General features: G+C 35.0%; 1 protein-coding gene across 2 annotated transcripts in view; it reads right to left on the reverse strand.

The window, feature by feature from the left end:
• Positions 1-490: 490 nt before the first annotated feature.
• Positions 491-16,995, reverse strand: part of SLC25A40 (solute carrier family 25 member 40) — a 53,835-nt gene continuing 37,330 nt past the window's right edge. The window contains exons 5-11 of one of the 2 annotated variants that reach the window (XM_082632764.1): positions 14,252-14,319; positions 12,447-12,571; positions 11,610-11,783; positions 7,762-7,871; positions 4,772-4,853; positions 2,413-2,493; positions 491-2,074 (exon numbers count right to left, since the gene is read on the reverse strand). In XM_082632764.1, the coding sequence (XP_082488890.1) occupies positions 1,962-2,074; positions 2,413-2,493; positions 4,772-4,853; positions 7,762-7,871; positions 11,610-11,783; positions 12,447-12,571; positions 14,252-14,319 (753 nt within the window). In that variant the 3' untranslated portion in view covers positions 491-1,961. The remainder of the gene's footprint in view (positions 2,075-2,412; positions 2,494-4,771; positions 4,854-7,761; positions 7,872-11,609; positions 11,784-12,446; positions 12,572-14,251; positions 14,320-16,995) is intronic. The other variant, XM_082632763.1, reaches the window with a different exon arrangement.

Raw genomic sequence — 16,995 nt, forward strand, 5'->3', positions numbered from 1 at the left:
TTTCCTTTCAGAAACATTACCAAGAACACAATTTGTAACCAAATGCTTTTCAGTTGCTACTGTTAATGCTTCTGGACCACTTAAGTATAGAGAAAGCTTCAGTTCAGGCTTCTTTTCATTCAGATACATTGCATGTAATATATGTTAGAAAAACTAGGGAATTAGATTTATTTAAGTTATTCTAGTCATAAAGTGAGAATTTTTCACAACTGCAGTCCGTAGTGGGGTGGGGGGAGGATGAAAATTTCCCTTCCGTTGTTTATAAGTGACATTAAGCTGAAATACATGACCGCTTTTTGAGAGCATTTCAAAACCTAAATTTTTCTGCCTTTTTCTACCAGTTATCAAAAAGAAGCACAGCAGAACCAAGGTAAATTTAAATTTAATACTGTTAAACATCAGTGTTCAAGATAAACTTTCACGTGTGTTTTTTATATATATGTGTATAGTATAGCATTAACATAATGATTTTATATGAAAATATTTAGCTAGAAGCACAGTGATATTTTAAGAAAGCACAAAATATTTTAATGAAAATATAAGTCAAAGTTATAAATATATTTTTATGGATATATATGTTGCAATCTTAAGGTAAATCAACACAGGATAAAATAAACACAAAAGGTTAAATACAAACCCTACAGAGTTTATTTCTGGTGAAACATAAACAGTTTTCTGCTATATTAGAAAATACATTAATTCCTCTACCAACACTAGAGATTTGTCACTTAAATATATTACTCTATTTTAGGGAAAAAAATGCTTCACACTTTCATAAAATTCACATAGACTGCAATAAAGTGCTTTTTCTCCCAGGATACAGATCCTGAGAAAAACAAAAATATTAAAAAAGAATATTGTTTCTTGTCTTGAAATCATATCCTTTTTATTTCGTTCTTACATTCATTAACTAAATTATTTAGGCATTAGCCTCCAGCGACCAAAAGCTCTTTCTTCAAGGTAACTGCTGCCTGTTTAGTTCTTGGTCTAGCATACTAATGTGAGATGTGTAAAATCAAGGGACATTTTGGAAATATTCTGTGACTGATACTGTAGTAATAGTCTCAATTTTGTTAGAACGAGCCAATAGAAATTACCTAGAGAACTCCACAAATGGTGATACTTACATTACAGGACAGCTGAAACCAGAGGCCCTTCCTGTGCTGACACAGCATTTTTACTGGTCTGACTATAATGTGGTTTTCCACTACACACGCAAGTTTGACTGAAGTGAACATCTGATACAGGCAGTAAAAGCTCCCTCTCTCTTGCAGAGACAGTAGATAATACAGGGTCTTTAGTCATCAAAAATAGCAGCATCAGTGTCATACAAATTATTATATTTTTGGTTCATGAAGATAAAATAACCATACACCTCTGATCAGAGAAATCCTAATATTCATGAGGCCTTAGAACAGTAACAAGGTAAAAAAACAAAATACCAAATGCATGTGAATTAAAGAAAATAACTAATAGGTAATATGTGGTATATGTGAATAATGTTGTCTAAAGACTGCCTTCCATTATCTACTTTGCTGAAATACTTAAATATCTATGTCCGTGATTTAAATGTGTATAAAAGATTTGCGAATTTTTCTTTTAGACTCTGTACATCATTCAGCATTCTGTTGTCTCTGACACATTCCCAATAGGATTAACTTACACTGAGACTTGTATCAAACTCTGAGGTTATTGCTTTCAGTGTAGAATAATTCTTCTTTTCTTTACAAGAATGCTCAATGGTTATGATTTCTGTAATATCTTTTTCAAAATCTCAAAAATTAGGATAAAAAATTTATTTAAAAATTAGGATTTAAATGTAAAGTAGAAATTTACTATTCATTTAAATTATAGATAAGAAAGATATAAAACCATGTAATAATGGTGAAAAAAAGTTCTTGTCTAAGATTCTCCATCTTATTATTTGGTCATGGTTGTTATTTCAGGTTGAAATAGCATCTCTAGTATTGCTGTCTTCGAGCATTTTGTTTCTGGAAAAAAGACTTTCCAAATTCATATGTACTGATCATAACAGCACAAGCAGGAGCAATTTTAATTAAACGAGGAATTAGGCCTGAAAAGAGAAAAAAATCACAACAAATTTTACCTTATTTTTTTAAATGTAACTTATTTGGTTTCATTCTGATAGTTATCAAAGTAAGTGAAGTGATATATGAAATACTGTCCCATAAACTGTTGTCAAAGAAGAAGCCAAACTGCTCACTCCTCACCTCTATCAATAGTAAATTTACTGTTATTTAACATTTTAAAACTTTTATAGCAAAGATATTTAGGAGGAAATAGTAAATGTGGAATATATTCAGTAATTTCCTGCTGAAAGGTAATTTAGGAAGGTGATAGATTTAAAAGTAATCATTTTAGTCAATGATTTGATAAAGGAAATATTTTTACCTGTAAATAATCCGGAAAATCCATTCTTAGCAACAATGTTCTTCATTATAGCCCACGTTGACATTTGCAAAGGCATAGAAACTAAGTGTTAAAATAAAGAAATGATGCTATTATAAATTACCACTTAATTTCTAATACAGATAATACACATAAAAGAGTGTTTATGGCCTTTGTGGTATATCATTTCACTATAGTAAGAACAGATCTGTTTACCTAAAGAGCTATTTTAAATCTTATTTTTAATAGTTGGATTCATTAAAAAGAAAAAATCATAAAGGCAATAAGTTTTAAGGTACATAGGACCAGATGCAGTCAAGGAGGAATATACACAAGACTTCTCCTGAACTGATGATGTTTGTTTCTTAAGCTTGGTGGTATGTATATCCTTTGTACTTTTTTCCATGTCTTAAAAATCTTTCATAATGAAAAATTTTAAAGATGTACAGAAATCTTCATGGGGTTCCCAAAGCCAAAGTAAAGCCCTGATAACCATTTTTCATGAATTTTTATTGCATACGTTAAAAAATAATTTTTGTTCCCAAAAAGAGGTTTTGAGGAAAATAGCTCATTCCTCCCTAGTGAGGTCCTGCTTTATTAAAACCTTTCTGAATACTAGATGTACCAGTCTTGAAATAAATTAAAGCAGTGCTATCTCCTCCAAAGGGGAGATTTTTCCTGTAACTAACAGTAACATCTCACTTATTTGCAATTACTCAAATATCTGGAACACAGTAAAAACTAATTTATATATCTTTTGAAAACAGCAAAAATAGATGTTACTGAAGTTCAAACATAAACCTCATGAACGAGCTGTTCATACATAAAGTTTGCTTACCTTCATTTTACACAACGATTATAAGCATCTGGCTTAGCCCATAGACTACTAGATGCAATAGGTGAAAAAAGTCTGCTGAGAAGTAGGCATACTACCATGTGAAAACTGTGAAGCTGAAGATTTCAAAGTCGTGGTTTGAGACCACTGAATGTTGGGCAAACACTCCTAAGTTATCCTCACTAGCTTCTGAGAGCTGCATTATGAAACTCTACAGTAATCAATGTGTACAATGATGACAACTCTCAGCCATGAAGAAAGACTAAAGTACGTATTATTAAGTATGCCTAGGAAAAAAGGGAAAAATTAGAGAAAGATAGCTTTCAAAAACAGCTTTTTAGAATTTGCCACTTAATGAAGAGGGGCTCATTATCTCAAAATTTCTTGTATATAAAATATCAGATTCTCTGCCTATGAAGATAAATGAGGCCTTGTGATTTACTTAAGAAGCTAAACTATCAATATAAATAATGTAAGTATAAATATAGTAATTACATACATATTTTAAAACCAAGAACAAAATATTTACGACTGGAATTTAACTTTCTAAAAAAAGTCAATGACAAAAACTTTACAAGTTGTTAACTTATACTTCATGTTTAAATTATTTCATTTAAATTCTGGAAACAACTGGTAAAAGAAAGGAGGCCAAGTAGCTGGGTATTTCTAATCTTATAGAACTCAAGTCCCAGACTGGTCTCTATTTTAATAGCAGGGTGAAATTAATGTAAAAGAGAAAGAACAGAGTTATCAACTGGAGGTAAGCCACTGCAGAGCTCTAAAAGAACCTCAAAAGTATCTCCTGCCTAAAGATCCAACATCAAAGAGCTAATCCTACAGGTGATAAGCAACTTCTTACAGTGTAAGGAAACACTGTGATTATTAAATATTTCAAGCATAGACAATAAAATAAACACTCATCTACTGACCATCCAAATTTATCAAATCCTAACAATTGTATGTTTCAGAAACAATCGAAGCCCCATTTCCAGTGGGCTTGCTATACTTTCTATAATAATGACAGAGTGGATCTAGTAGAAGCAACTAACAGTACGCTTTTGTTCTAGAAGGACTTATAGGTTATAAAGAAGTAGATGGGATAACAGGCAGAAAAAACACATCAAAAGAAGGGAAGCTAAAAAATAAACAACAACAAAATGTGTCTGCATACTAATGACACAAGATGCACTAAGAAAAAAGGTTTCCCAGTAATTACCTATCCTTCACCCTGGTTTGCCTACGTTTGAAAGACTACATAATTTAATCTTCTATATAGCAGGTATGAGACTTAACTCATGGCAGGCAAAATACATAGTCTTTAAGATTTCTTAAATTTTTTTGTAGGTTTAGAGTATTTTTTTCTGGGTATTCCATTCTAACAGTGTATTAGTTTGAGTTAGATAAAGAGTAAGGTAACAAAGGGAAAAAAAATCTTGTTTTCCCTATTTTAGATATTCCTAACTTAGTATCTGGAAAGAAAAAATTTTTCATGGCATCTTAAAAATGTTGTAAATTAATTACACTTACCTTTCCGACTTTCATATATCCAAAGTTGTGTCTGCTTTTGTGTTTTTACCACATCAAATGGCAAAGTTACAACAGCTGCAAACTAACAAAAAGTAAAACTGATTTAAATCTATTTTTAAATTTTTCCTAAAGTATTTTAATATTCTAATTAGCACATTTCTTAATAAGGATAGTAATAAAAATCACAACTAAACTGAAACATAAAATGAAACCAGAGGTATTTAAAAGAAGCTCTATTAAAGAAAACAGATATATGTCTTACGTATTCCTCCCAAAATTCAGGAGTAAGTAAACAGTCTCAGAAAAGTTCCCCTATTTTCCTGAGGTCACACAACTATTAGTGGCAGAGTCAGAATTCCAACCAGACCTCTCTGACTCTGAAACCAGTATTCACATTTTCTGATGCTCCTGTGTGTTCCATTATTCCTTTACTACATATGAAGGTATAATATTTTAAAGTGGAAATTCTCAAGTATCTAGTAAGCATTTAAAATTTTCCAACAAATGTTTTTAAAATAAATATAATTAAAAATTAAATTTAGGGCTTCCCTGGTGGCGCAGTGGTTGAGAGTCCGCCTGCCGATGCAGGGGATGCGGGTTCGTGCCCCGGTCTGGGAGGATCCCACATGCCGCGGAGCGGCTGGGCCCGTGAGCCATGGCCGCTGGGCCTGCGCGTCCGGAGCCTGTGCTCCGCAACGGGAGAGGCCACAGCAATGGGAGGCCCGCATACCGCAAAAAAAAAAAAAAAAAATTAAATTTAAAAAAAGAAAATTTACTTTTAGTTCTATATACCTTTATAGGTTTCAACATATTTATCAAATGTAGCTCACAAGTCACATTTTTAAAAACTTACCTCAAAATGAATCAATTTAACAATTATTTTCATAATGCCCTAATTAAGCAATGAAGGTTTTTTGAAAGAATAAATTCCCTGAAGAATGTCTCATAATATCTGATATAACAATCATACAAAGTAAAACCTGGTCTCTATTTTTTGCTTCCCAACTCACATTTGGCCAATATGCTCATAAAATACCCTTTAAAATCATTTATATTTATTTCACCTGTCAATGTTAAAAGATTTAAGTTCTTGAAATGAAATCAGTTTCAAAGATCTCAGGTAAGATAAAATCGATTATTGTGTCTCCATCTCCACAGTCTAACACATACAGTTGTCTCTTAGTATCCGGGGGGTACTGGTTACAGATACCCAAATCTGCAGATGCTCAAATCCCTTATATAAAATGGCACAGTAGAGTCGGCCCTCCATATCTGCGGTTCTACATCCGTGGATTCAACAATCAGGAATGGAATTGGTTGACTCTGCAGATGCAGAACCTCTGGATAGGGAGGGCTGATGGGAGTATCAAAGGTAGCAACAATGTGGTATGAGACTGACACTTTGTAAAATGATGTGGTTTAGGCTATTTTGTTTTCTGACAGAAAGCCTGGACATTGTCCCACTGATGTGCTTTTTCTGCTGTTATTTGATAACAGTCAAAAGGCAGCAGTATTTTCTAAATCATTAAAATTTTTTTAAATAAATTTTCTATGTTAGGCAGAAGTAGTAAAATAGAGAACGTTCCTTCATATTACTGGAAAACTGGGACAACAGCCTATAGCCATTATTCAATGGCTATAGGATACATAGCCTTTTTTTTTTTTAAGATATAAAGCATTAAGTACATAATTGGTTCTACAATTCCAACTGTTATGAATCTCTAAATATAAATAGTACTTGTTTTTCTTCATTCGTGCTGGATTAAGATATAAATAAAATACAATCAAGTTACTTTTAATCGCCTCACAAATAAGAAAGATAATGAAAAGATTTTGCTGGTATTCTAACTACTTAAGTTGCTAAAAAGAATTGCTCTTTTACCTCAATAGTTTTATACCCCACTAGGCTTAATCTGACAGATCTCAGACCCGGGAATATTCACGTCTAAATTTTTTTTTTTTTTTTTTTTTTTTTGCGGTATGCGGGCCTCTCACTGTTGTGGCCTCCCCCGTTGCGGAGCACAGGCTCCGGATGCGCAGGCCCAGCGGCCATGGCTCACGGGCCCAGCCGCTCCGCGGCATATGGGATCCTCCCAGACCGGGGCACGAACCCGTATCCCCTGCATCGGCAGGCGGACTCTCAACCACTGCGCCACCAGGGAGGCCCCTCACGTCTAAATTTTGAACACAATCTCAGGGGCTTCCTTAGCCTAGGTTTTCTGACACAGTTACTCCAGTATTTTTCTGCAGGTCTCCATGACCTCACTATGCTCCTTCACTCTTGTTTTCATTTGGTTCCAATATGTCAGCACATCCCTCTGTGTCATCACAAATTCACTTGCTAAGTATGTGGGTATAAGAAAGCTCTTTGTGGCCAAGATCATGGTGATAAGAATGTGCATAAAGGAAGTCCACTACACAACTTTTCATTATGTGGAGGGGTGGCAAAAGGTGAACTCTCTACTACCCAAAAATGGTCATTTGAGATTTCTCCCTTCTGACTATAACTTTTATTAAAATTCTTTTAAGAGGTACTCAGCCAGAATGTTCCCAAAGAAACAGGAATTAGCAGCAAAGGATGAAATTACTTCTATTCAATCCGATTATACATATGAGATGACACTCTATAAAATATTAACTAACCAGATCTACTGGCATTTAATGACCAAATTGCCAAATACCTTGTAAAGAATAAAGTACTATTTAAACTCTTACCATTATCACAACTGTAATGATATAACAAATCCAAAAGATTCAGAAAAATATAATGTATTTGTAATATAATAAAAACATATAAAATGAATTTTAAAATATTTAATGGCTAGTAATTTATCTTCAAAATAGGGTAGTAAATACTTATAAAAATTTTAAAGCACTGCAGCCCCAAAGTACTATCTCAATAGACATGAAATGCTACATAATATTTTGTTCTATTTTAGTAAGACAATTATCACTATTGTGGAAGATTAACAACAAAAGAATAAACTTACAGAACCAGATAATGCCCCTGAAGTAAAGTTGATCATAAATGTCGGTTCATATAAACCAGATTTTGCACACAACCACTTCTTTAAAACTTCATAGTTATACCAGTACATTGCTGTAAAAACAGAGAATGAAATGAACACATATTTAGAAATGAAATGTGGACTTTAAATAGTTAAGGAATACTGTATGTTAAAGGAAAGAGAATTCTAGTCTTGACACACCTTGCTTTCTGCTTAGACACATACTAGGCGAGATTTAAAAAAAAATTCTCAATAATATTCTAGTAGTCTTCTTATAAACAAAAAAACTATGCATCAGTAAAAAGGACTTTAATTTCAAAACCTGACAAGGACAGGAGAGGAAAGGAAAAGTACAGTTCCATCTCATTCATGAACATTGATGTAAAAATCCTAAAAAATAAAAAATAATAATCAGCAACTGAAGCCAGACTATCTCATAAACGATCACATGCTATGACTAAATTGAGTTATCTGATGAATGCAAAGGCAGTAAATATAAGAAGTTCTTTAGATGCCATATACCACATTAACAGAATTGTATGATCATCTAAAAATGATGGGAAAGCATTTTATAAAATTCAATACACTTTCATTTAAAGCAAACAAAGAAATTTCTTAGAAACCTAGGAATAAAAGGGAAATTCTCCAACTTGATAAAGGATATGCATCAAGAACTTGTAGCAAAAATTATTAACGGTGGAACAACAGAACTATTTCCTTTAGAATGAGGAAAATGACAGGGATGCAACACTATCGCTGCTATTCAAAATTGTACTAGGCAGCACAGTAAGCACAGTATTTATAGAAAAAAAGCTGTAACTATTAAAAAATGAAGAAAGTAGTTACAATTTACATATTATTGTCTACATAGAAAATGTAAAAGACAGGCAAATTAGAATCTATAAGAGTTTACAAGTAGCTGAATATAAGCTAACAGACAAGAATTGACGGTAACACTGCAGCAACCACAAAGATTCAGACAGCTTTTTTTTTAATAGGTCTTTTAAAATAGGCACTAAAAGTTGTGGTGAGTGGTACCTATAAATGAATATTAGAAAAAGAGGTTGTATATGTAACCTTTATAAAGAAAATTTTAAATCTCTACTAAAAGACTTCAAAAGTTATAAAGAAAAAGGACATTCCTACAGCAAAAAAAGGTAACATGAAGATTTTTTTATTATGTACTTTAATTTAGACAGTACTGTACTGTTAGTACAGGGTTAAACAAGTTGGCCAGTGAAACACATCCATGCATATATGAAACTTTGATACAACAGGTGACACAACAAATCCTGGCAGCACGTATGGTTATTCAATAAGTGATGCCTGGATAACTATCCATACGAGGAGGAAATGAATACTTATTTCAGCCGTAATCCCTAATCAATTATGGATAAATAAATGGCCAATGAAACAGTGTCCAACCTCGTTAATAATCAGGGAAATATAAGTTAAAGTGAGATACCACTTTATATTACTAGGTAAACAAAAATTAAGAACTTTTGGCAATAAAAGTACTGGTGAGGGTTTGAAATGAAGCAGCAGGAAGCTGATGGTTGTGATCTGCACAATCACTTTAGAAAAGGGTTTGATATTACCACATAAAATTTTAAATGTGTATATTTATATGAACCAGCAAATCTAAAACTGAAGAGATTCTTACACCCATACACGTTAAAAAAAATGTTCACAGCATTGTTTTCTCAGACATAAACACGAGTGAAAACAAAACAGTTACACATGAAAACCAAGAATAAATCTTATATTTTTGAGTAAAATAAGTTATAAACCTCAAAAATAGGCAAAAGTCAGTAACATTATTTAGCAGTAATACATACATGGTAAAACTTTTTAGAAATCAAATAAATGATAAAAATTCAGTGTAGTGGTTACCACTGAGGATGTGACAGTGGAGGTGGACATATGTGGTTTCATGATTTTAAAAATTCAATATTCTAATTCATATATTGAAGTGGTGACTTCACAGGTGTCCATTTTATTAGTGCACTGCATAATTTATATCTTCATTACTTTTTATGTATCAAATATAATTAAAAAATGAAAAAGTATTGGTCTAGGAATCTATGATGTTTCTATAAAGCATAACTGAACACAAAACGTTGAAGAAAAATACTAATGGAAAGGGAAAGATGCAGAGATGTGAATGACAGCCCAAGAAAAGGAGTAACTCAAAGGGAAAAAGGAATGTTAATACAAGGGTTCTCAATAATTATTTCTTCCAGGTTTTATTTTTTATTTATTTTTTTAAGATCTTTATTGGAATATAATTGCTTTACAATGGTGTGTTAGTTTCTGCTGTATAACAAAGTGAATCAGCTATACGTATACATACATCCCCATAACCCCCCCACCCTTGCATCTCCCTCCCACCCTCCCTATCCCACCCCTCTAGGTGGTCACAAAGCACCGAGCTGATCTCCCTGTGCTATGCGGCTGCTTCCCACTAGCTATCTGTTTTACATCTGGTAGTGTATATATGTCCATGCCACTCTCTCACTTCGTCCCAGCTCACCCTTCCCCCTCCCCGTGTCCTCAAGTCCACTCTCTACTTCTGCATCTTTATTCCTGTCCTGCCCCTAGGTTCTTCAGAACCATTTTTGTTTTAGATTCCATATATATGTGTTAGCACACAGTATTTGTTTTTCTCTTTCTGACTTACTCTACTCTGTATGACAGACTCGAGGTCCATCCACCTCACTACAAATAACTCAGTTTCACTCCTTTTTATGCCTGAGTAATATTCCATTGTACTGTATGTGCCACATCTTCTTTATCCACTCATATGTCGACGGACACTTAGGTTGCTTCCATGTCCTGGCTATCATAAATAATGCTGCAATCTTCCAGGTTTTAAATGGAAACTTCTGAGATTCACGAGAGAAATACTGGGTTGGCCACGGGATTTTCCCATGTTACCAAAGACCCGAAAAGAACTTTTTGGCCAACCCAACACTACTGAAGTATGCACATCCTACAAGTTATTTGTTATTTTTGCACTTCTTTTTCATGATTTTTCTACCTTTGTATAATTCAATGATTAGAACAATCTCAAATCTGATTTATAACAGTCCCTACAGGACACTCAGTGGGGGAGATTTTTATCTTTAATAACTGAAAAAAGTAGGAGTCAATATAATTCACAGGTGGTCTTAAACGTATGTATGTATGTATGTATTGCCACACTGGGTCTTCGTTGCTGCACACATGCTTTTCTCTGGTTGTGGTGAGCGGGGGCTACTCTTTGTTGTAGTGTGCAGGCTTCTTGTTGTGGTGGCTTCTCTTGTTGCGGTGCGCAGACTTCAGTAGTTGTGGCACGTGGGCTCAGTAATTGTGGCTTGCAGGCTCTAGAGCGCAGGCTCAGTAGTTGCAGCACACGGGCTCAGTTGCTCCGCGGCATGTGGGATCTTCCTGGACCAGGGATCGAACCCGTTTCCCCTGGATTGGCAGGCGGATTCCTAACCACTGCACCACCAGGGAAGTCCCTTAAATGTATTTTATAATATCTTGATTTGTAGTACTTTACTTATCTTACTAATTATGACTTAATTTTAAAGGTACTTTGCATTATCTAACTATGAATACACACCAATTAATGTTTAAAAAGAAATTAAACAAACACAAAGAGAAAAGAAAGCCAGGCTTGAATTAGAAACTGTTCATTCAATAAATACTTATCAAGATCTGAGAGCCCAACACTGGACTAGGAGTGTGTGGTCACTAAAGAAGATAACTTACCTTTAGCCTTAATGTGTTTAAAATTTAGTTGATTTAAAAGTGATATGTAAGGCAAACCTGCAGATAAACCCTACCTGAGAATGGTACATCTCTAAGAACGGTAGGAGCCCAGCCCCTCCAGAGGGAAATCCAACCATCTTCAGATACTTTCTTGCTGACAAATTGATGCAGTTCCTCGTAAGAAAACTTCTTAGATTGCATCTTGGTTCTAATCAATTCCAGTGGACTTATTACAGTTACTGCACCAACTAGTACAAACAAGCAAATACAACAAAAATAAAGCCATGCATTATGAAAACACATGCAAAAATGAATATTTCATGCCTTTTTGTAGTTTAAGCTTTTATTCTGAAATGAAGCAAACCTTAAATATCTTATGATACCAACCATACTGGCTCAGATTTTTTTCCTTGATAAAGGTATTTCACATCCCTTACTCTTTCTGGTTTCAACTCTTTCAAGAGCAGTTCCACAACCCTTATACATCAACCAGAACTACTACAAACCTCACTTCCACTGCACAGAGAAAAATGTCCTTCTGTGCAGAGGCAAATTTCCTTATGATTAAACTCTGAATCTCAAAGTCTATAAGAAAAATGATTAAAGACGTTGGCATTAATTTGACAGCTATCTGTTATCATCCTAAAATCTAGACTCTAAAGTCTAAAATCTCAAATCTAAAATCTCTGTCCAAGATTTGACAGGGATAGGCTGATCCCATCTCATTCTGATGGCAATCATCATACAATATGACTTCTAGGGTATAGATATTAACAAATTAGTACAAACTACAATGCAAAATATATCTTTACCAATACTCTGTATTTTAAACAAATTCTCTATGAATGTCAAAATTTTAAAACAAGCGTTAAGCAGAAATCAGAATGAAAATATAGTAATTTATTACTTACGTCTGGCCATAATTCCAGCAACAATTGGTATGCGGTTTTCATTTTCTCCTAATTTAGATCTCAGAAGAGCAGTTAATTGATCATAGCAGGTAAAATAAATAACTGTGGCAGGAACTGCCATCACTCTGTTAGGAACACAAAAAGATTTGTACAACATTATCAAAGGCTTAAGCATATTCTTATTATTAAATATAAGATAAAATCCTTCTATTTTATATAAGCTGAAAACCACAACAAATCAGCCATGAGATCAATTTTTTTTTATTTAACAAATTATTAGTGTTTAACTTTGGCAACCAAAAGGTGTAAAGTATGGCTGTGCTCTCCAAAGGTTTATATTGTAGTTGAGAAGTTAAGTTACATAGCACCCAGTCAGGTCATAAATAGGAAAAGACAAATGAGGACACTTCGCTACCTCCTTGACTTATTCTGTTTCTGGTCTTCCTCCCCAACTACATTATGATAACATGAAAATCACTAAAGTTAAAAGTACAAGCACAATTGTAAAATTCTTTTGAACTGTGGACCATATACCATACCTACTTATGACTGAAAATGAATTACAATTAATGTCGCTGGAATTATATATACTAGAGTTTTGAGGAAATTCCAATGACTTATTCTTTTAAATGAAAATATCAAGAGGGAGTTATTAATTAAACACAAAGTTGCAGGTACTATCATAAATATTAATGCAACAAAAAAAGTCTCTGTTTATGGCCTAACCAAGGACATTTAACAGACCACACATGGAAATGCCTAATGTTCTACAGTGAAGTGTGACGATGAGAATGTAGGAACAAGACCGACTGCTGCTCTTGGATCTACCGCTAACTTTATAACCTCAGGCACTGTTTAGAATATATGCCTCAAAACTGACTAATTTGCTCTATAAAAAGATAAATTAGAAAGAAAGGAGGCAGAGAAAGTCAAGATATTATGGGATTTTTACATTCAGCCTTACTAGCTTGTCATGTTAATTCATATAATAGCTAGTTAGTAGAGAATTATAATTATCTGGAAAAGGAAAGTATACATGGCACAATACCTCTCATTATTTTAGTAAAATAAAGTCAAATGAACACTAAATTCTTAATTTCTGAACATGAAAAAAAAACTGCTTGTGCACCAAAGTGAACACAGCAGGCCCAGCTGCTCTAATCTGTATCTTCAGGAGGATCTATCTGCCTGCTTGACCTTTGGTCACCCCCAAGGAATTTAGCCCTTGGAATATTCCCTATAACAAGGTTTTTCTGTATGTCTGGAGCATTAAACCAGCTTGTCTAGGTTGATTTGTGCAAATGATGTGATTTTTGGTAAACATCTGCTTGCTTTTAAGGGGTGCTGGAGTTTTGGTATCACAGCTGGTCACAAACAGAATGTGCCTATGTCACCAGCCCGCAATACAAGCCCTAGTCTCAGACTCCAGGGCTGCATGAGACAGAAACACTGCGTGTGCGGCTGCAGCTCAGTGCTGGGAGAAGCAGCACACACTCTGCAGTGTCACACGGGCGGGCTCAGGGTGCCTTTGCCTGGTCAACTCCTGTTGTGTCCTTTCCCCTTACTGATTCTGCTTCGTTTCTTTTGCTGTAATAAACCGCAGACATGAGTATCACCTTCTTTAGGTCCTGTGAATCCTTTCAGCAAATCATCAAATATGTGGATAGCTGTGAGATTCACAAAAAAATACTCTAGAAAATGAAAAAGCACTAACATTAAAAATGCATGATGTTGTCCAACGAGGCTGATTATAAGGCAAAATAACAACCATCATTTAGTAAGAAAAATATTAAAGTTCAACTTACAAAGTAGGAGGAAGGCCACTCCACAGGGATTTAATGCCCTCATTTCGAATGATTTTCAAGAAGGCATCCTAAAATTATAATAGAAAGAAGTGGTCAAAATATATACCTGAACCTTATATACAAAAAAGTTTATAGTGATAACTGATTGGTAACTTGCTTCTCTCAAGCCCTTATTTCTAAAATAAAAGCTTCTCAGATTTATGTATGCCCATTCTTTAAAAAAAATAAAAAGAATTTTTCTCAACTTTCAAACACAAGTAAAGCATTTCTGGATGATACTTCCTGCTTACAGAATAAAATCTACATTACTCAGCTTGGGATTGTTCTACTTAGGGCTTAGAAGCAATGTTTTCAAAGATTATTATAAAAAGGAAGTGGACGAATAGCAGAGATTAACTCTCCTGTCCAGTTATGAAATCTGAGAAAATATTATTTAAACCCAATATCTGAAGTCTCTGGAGAAGAACCAAAAGCAAGTAGAAACTATAGGGAAGCTTACTGTTGAAAGACAAAGTGCAATGAGTGAGATTTGCAAATTTACAACTTTTTGCCTGTGGGAGTTGCAAGGAAAAGCACGTTTACTTGCTTGAGATGGCAAATATCAGAGTTCAGTCTGGTAGACTAATCGGAAAGTTACAAGGGAAATCCTAGGAAAAAAGGCTGCAGAGGACATAAGCCCCCAAATTTAGAGACAAAATCAGCCACAAAACGTGGCTCACCACTAAATTATGCAACCCCAGGAGAAGACAACAGAGTTCTGGCAAAAACAAACAAACCCCCAGCAACTAAAGGCTGGGTGGAAATTTCAGCTGCAGCCCACCACAATGGTGCCTGAGTGTGAAAAGCTGAATCCAGCCAAAGTTAACTGCCTTCTAGAACAGAACCGACTCTTTAGAAGAATATAAAAAAAAAATCCACAGTCTTTACAATGCATTCTTCATAATGTTCACTATCCAATCAAAATTCATTAGACATAAAAAGAAACAAGAAACTGTGCCCATACTCAAAGAAAAAGTAGTCAACAGAAACCAACACTGAGATGATTAAGATGATGCAATCAGCAGACAAGCATTCCAAAGCACCTATTATAAACACGTTCAAGAATTTAAAAGATGATGTATGCATAATGAATGGAAAAATTTGTAATTTCAGCAAGGAAATAGTTACTATAAAAAATCTGCCAAATGAGGGCTTCCCTGGTGGCGCAGTGCTTGAGAGTCCGCCTGCCGATGCAGGGGACACGGGTTCGTGCCCCGGACCGGGAAGATCCCACATGCTGCAGAGCGGCTGGGCCCGTGAGCCATGGCCGCTGAGCCTGCGCGTCCGGAGCCTGTGCTCCACAACGGGAGAGGCCACAACAGTGAGAGGCCCACGTACCGCAAAAAACAAACAAACAAACAAACAAAAAACCCTGCCAAATGAAAATTCTAAACCTGAAACGAAAAATTCACTAAGTGGGCTTAATAGCAGAAAGAAGACATCAAGGAGTCATTGGAGTTGAAGACAGAACTTATTAAATCTGAAGAAGGAAGAGAAAAAGAATGAAGAAAAATGGGAATTTCCTGGCAGTCCAGTGGTTAGGACTCTGCATTTTCACTGCCAAGGGCCCGGTTCAATCCCTGATCAGGGAACTATGATCCAGCAATCTGTGCAGCGTGGCCAAAAAAAGAGAATGAAGAAAAATTAGCAGAGCCTCAGAGACCTGAGGGGAAAATATCAAGTGGTATAACACAGGTTTATGTGGAGTCATAGAGGAAAGGAAACAGAATAGAACAGGAAATTACCTGATGAAATGATGACCAAAAACTTCCCCAAATTAGTGAAAGATATCAGAGCCCAAAATCTCAAAAAAATCCCAACTGAATAAAAACAAACAGGGACTTCCCTGCTGGCACAGTTGTTAAGAATCCGCCTGCCAATGCTGAGGACACGGGTTCGATCCCTGGTCCAGGAAGATCCCACATGCCATGGAGCAACTAAGCCCATGTGCCCCAACTACTGAGCCCGCATGCCATAACTACTGAAGCCCATGCACCTAGAGCACGTGCTCCGCAACGAGAAGCCACCACAATGAGAAGCCTACGCACTGCAACAAAGAGTAGCCCCTGCTCGCCGCAACTAGAGAAAGCCCTCACGCAGCAGTGAAGGCCTAACACACCCAAAAATAAATAAAATTAAAAATAAATTTTTAAAAAATGCTGTGAATTCAGAACACGATAAGAAAGAATTATTTAAAAAACCAAACCCAAACAAACAAACAAAAGAAAAATGACAAAATACATATAGGGAAAGGATGATAAATGAAGACTAACTTCTCATCAGACACATGAAAGGCCAAAAGACAATGTGATGACATATTTAAGGTGCTGAAAAAAAACGAAGCCAGAATTCTATATGCTGCCAAACACACTTCAAAAATGCTTTATAAAGACATTTCTGTAAGAACAAAAACTTAGAGACTGCATTGCCAAAATACCTTCACTAAAGAAATGCTGTAAAAAGTTCTTCAGGATAAAGGGTCATGATGGCACATTGTAACTACAATCTTCAGAAAGGCAGGAAGTACAAAAGAAATGGTAAATAAGTGGTTCCATGTAAAATATGTATTTCTCTCTTTTTTCTTAATTATTTAAAAGACATAAGACTATTTAAATCAAAACTTCGAATTGTGAATTGTGGAATTTGTAAGGTACCAAGATGGACTATTGATGAAGCAGTAGCACCGAGGAAGAGGAGGGAATGAA

The sequence above is a fragment of the Mesoplodon mirus genome, assembly GCF_964341445.2.
Source record: "Mesoplodon mirus genome assembly, chromosome: 9".
NCBI lineage: Eukaryota > Metazoa > Chordata > Mammalia > Artiodactyla > Ziphiidae > Mesoplodon > Mesoplodon mirus.